This window comes from Orycteropus afer, unplaced genomic scaffold (assembly GCF_000298275.1).
Source record: "Orycteropus afer afer isolate SDZICR_OR568_19922 unplaced genomic scaffold, OryAfe1.0 scaffold00043, whole genome shotgun sequence".
NCBI lineage: Eukaryota > Metazoa > Chordata > Mammalia > Tubulidentata > Orycteropodidae > Orycteropus > Orycteropus afer.
In genome coordinates, this window is record NW_006921630.1 from 8,017,735 (window position 1) to 8,019,637 (window position 1,903).

At 62.1% G+C, this 1,903-nt stretch overlaps 1 protein-coding gene across 1 annotated transcript; it reads left to right on the forward strand.

The window, feature by feature from the left end:
- Positions 1 to 381: 381 nt before the first annotated feature.
- Positions 382 to 1,350, forward strand: IER5 (immediate early response 5). The gene has a single exon (XM_007937645.1). The coding sequence runs from the start codon at positions 382 to 384 to the stop codon at positions 1,348 to 1,350; it is 969 nt and encodes a 322-aa protein (XP_007935836.1).
- The last annotated feature ends 553 nt before the right edge of the window (positions 1,351 to 1,903 follow it).

Genomic DNA, 1,903 nt, shown 5'->3' on the forward strand with positions numbered 1-1,903 from the left:
GGGACTAACGTTCGAATAGGCTCAGAAGCCCCTCCTCGCTCTGGGATTGGCCCGGCTCAGCGCAAGAGGGCGCGCAAGCCACCCCCGGAACGGTTGGCGGCTCTTCGTGATTGGCTGGAGCTCGAGGAACCTATATAAGGCGCGGGGCTGCTGCTCTTCCCTCAGTTAGCTACTGGATCCGAAACTGGGTGATCGTGCTGTGTGGAGAATCTAGGGGTTAGTGCGCGCGTCACCTGAGTCGTTTCTCTTCGGGGTCCAGATTTCGAGGGTCCACCCACGGGGCGGGCTGGTTTGCGCCTCTCTTCCTACCCAGCGTCCGAAGGTGTAGTCGGTGCTCACCCCTTTCACCTCCGCGCCAGCCCTGGTAAAGGGGGAGGCAGAATGGAATTCAAGCTAGAAGCCCACCGCATCGTCAGCATTTCTCTGGGCAAGATCTACAACTCGCGGGTCCAGCGCGGCGGCATCAAACTGCACAAGAACCTATTGGTCTCGCTGGTGCTGCGCAGCGCTCGCCAAGTATACCTGAGTGACCCGTGCCCTGGTCTCTACCTGGCTGGCCCCGCAGGGAGCCCCGTGGCGCCACCACAGCAGCCAAGGGAGCCTGCGGCCAGACTACCCGCCAGCTGGGGAGAGCCGCCTCCGCCGGCCAGCCGCGCAGCCTGGCAGGAGACCGAGCCGCAGTCGGAGTTCCGCGCTGCCCCAAGCGAGCCGCGGAAGGATGACGCAGAGCCCACGGCCCCTGTGACGGGAACCGGGAACACTCTTCAGGACCGAGAAGCGGAGGCGGCGGAAGCTGCCTGGCACCGCGTGGTGGGAGTACGCGAAGCGGTGGTCCGGCGCCCTGCGGCAGGCTCGGACGTTTTCCCCGAGGAGTCTCGGGCTGTGCGCCGCCCCTGCTGCTGCCCCCCACGCGGAGAGGACAAGCTGGGCTTGGCGACTGGATCCCCCCGTGTTGACTGCTGCTGCGAGCCCCGGCCCGCTTCGAAGGAGCCTCCTGCGCCGCCCCTCGTCTGCCCCAGGAAGCGCGGCGCAGCGGGGGTGGGCGGTGGCCCCGCAGGCTGCCCGGCGCCCGGCTCGACCCCGCTGAAGAAGCCTCGCCGGAACTTCGAGGAGCAGCCGGGTGAGGGAGAAGAGGAGGAGGAGATGGACACCGGTAACGTGGCGAACCTCATTAGCATCTTCGGTTCTAGCTTCTCGGGACTCTTACGGAAAAAAAGCCCTGGGGGCGGCAGGGAGGAAGACGAGGGCGAGGAGAACGGGCAGGAAGCCACCGAGCCTGGGCAGATCTGCTGCGATAAGCCTGTGTTGAGAGACATGAACCCATGGAGCACAGCCATCGTGGCCTTTTGAGCCCTCCCCGGTCCCAGTGAGGAAAGGAGGTTGAGCAGCGGGCATCCCCAAGTGAGGGCTGGGCCTCTCCCGGCTGCGAGGACGCCCCTCAGACCATAGCCGTTGGGGCGTGTTGGGGATACTGGTTGTGGCCGGGCAGCAGAAACTGCCCTTGAGCTTGGCAGCTCTGCTGTGCAATGACTCCCGTGAGTCTCATCCTGAGACTTGGGAGTTGGAGGGCTTTTGGAAGAGAACGATCGTAAACTTTTGTGTATGTGTATGTCTGTGTGTATATTTGTCTTGTTGAATTAAGACTTTTGTTCTTGAATGCATCACCTCTTCCCCGGGGCTTAAGAGAGTGGGACAGACAGGGACTTTCCTCTGCCGACAGCACCGAGAAGGAAGTGGAGAAAAGGTCTGGGGAGTTCCCCATTCGTGCTCTGGGGAGGAAGGGACTTTACACACAGCCCTCATATGAAAGCTAGAACCACGCCATGGCCTAGAGTGGCGTTTCTTTACAGGATTTCCCAAGACTACAGGGATTTAGTCTGGAGCTAGAGATTTGTATTATTTC

Coding starts and splice junctions, on each gene's coding strand:
- IER5 (XM_007937645.1), top strand. CDS start 382: ATGGAATTCAAGCTAGAAGCCCACCGCATCGTCAGCATTTCTCTGGGC.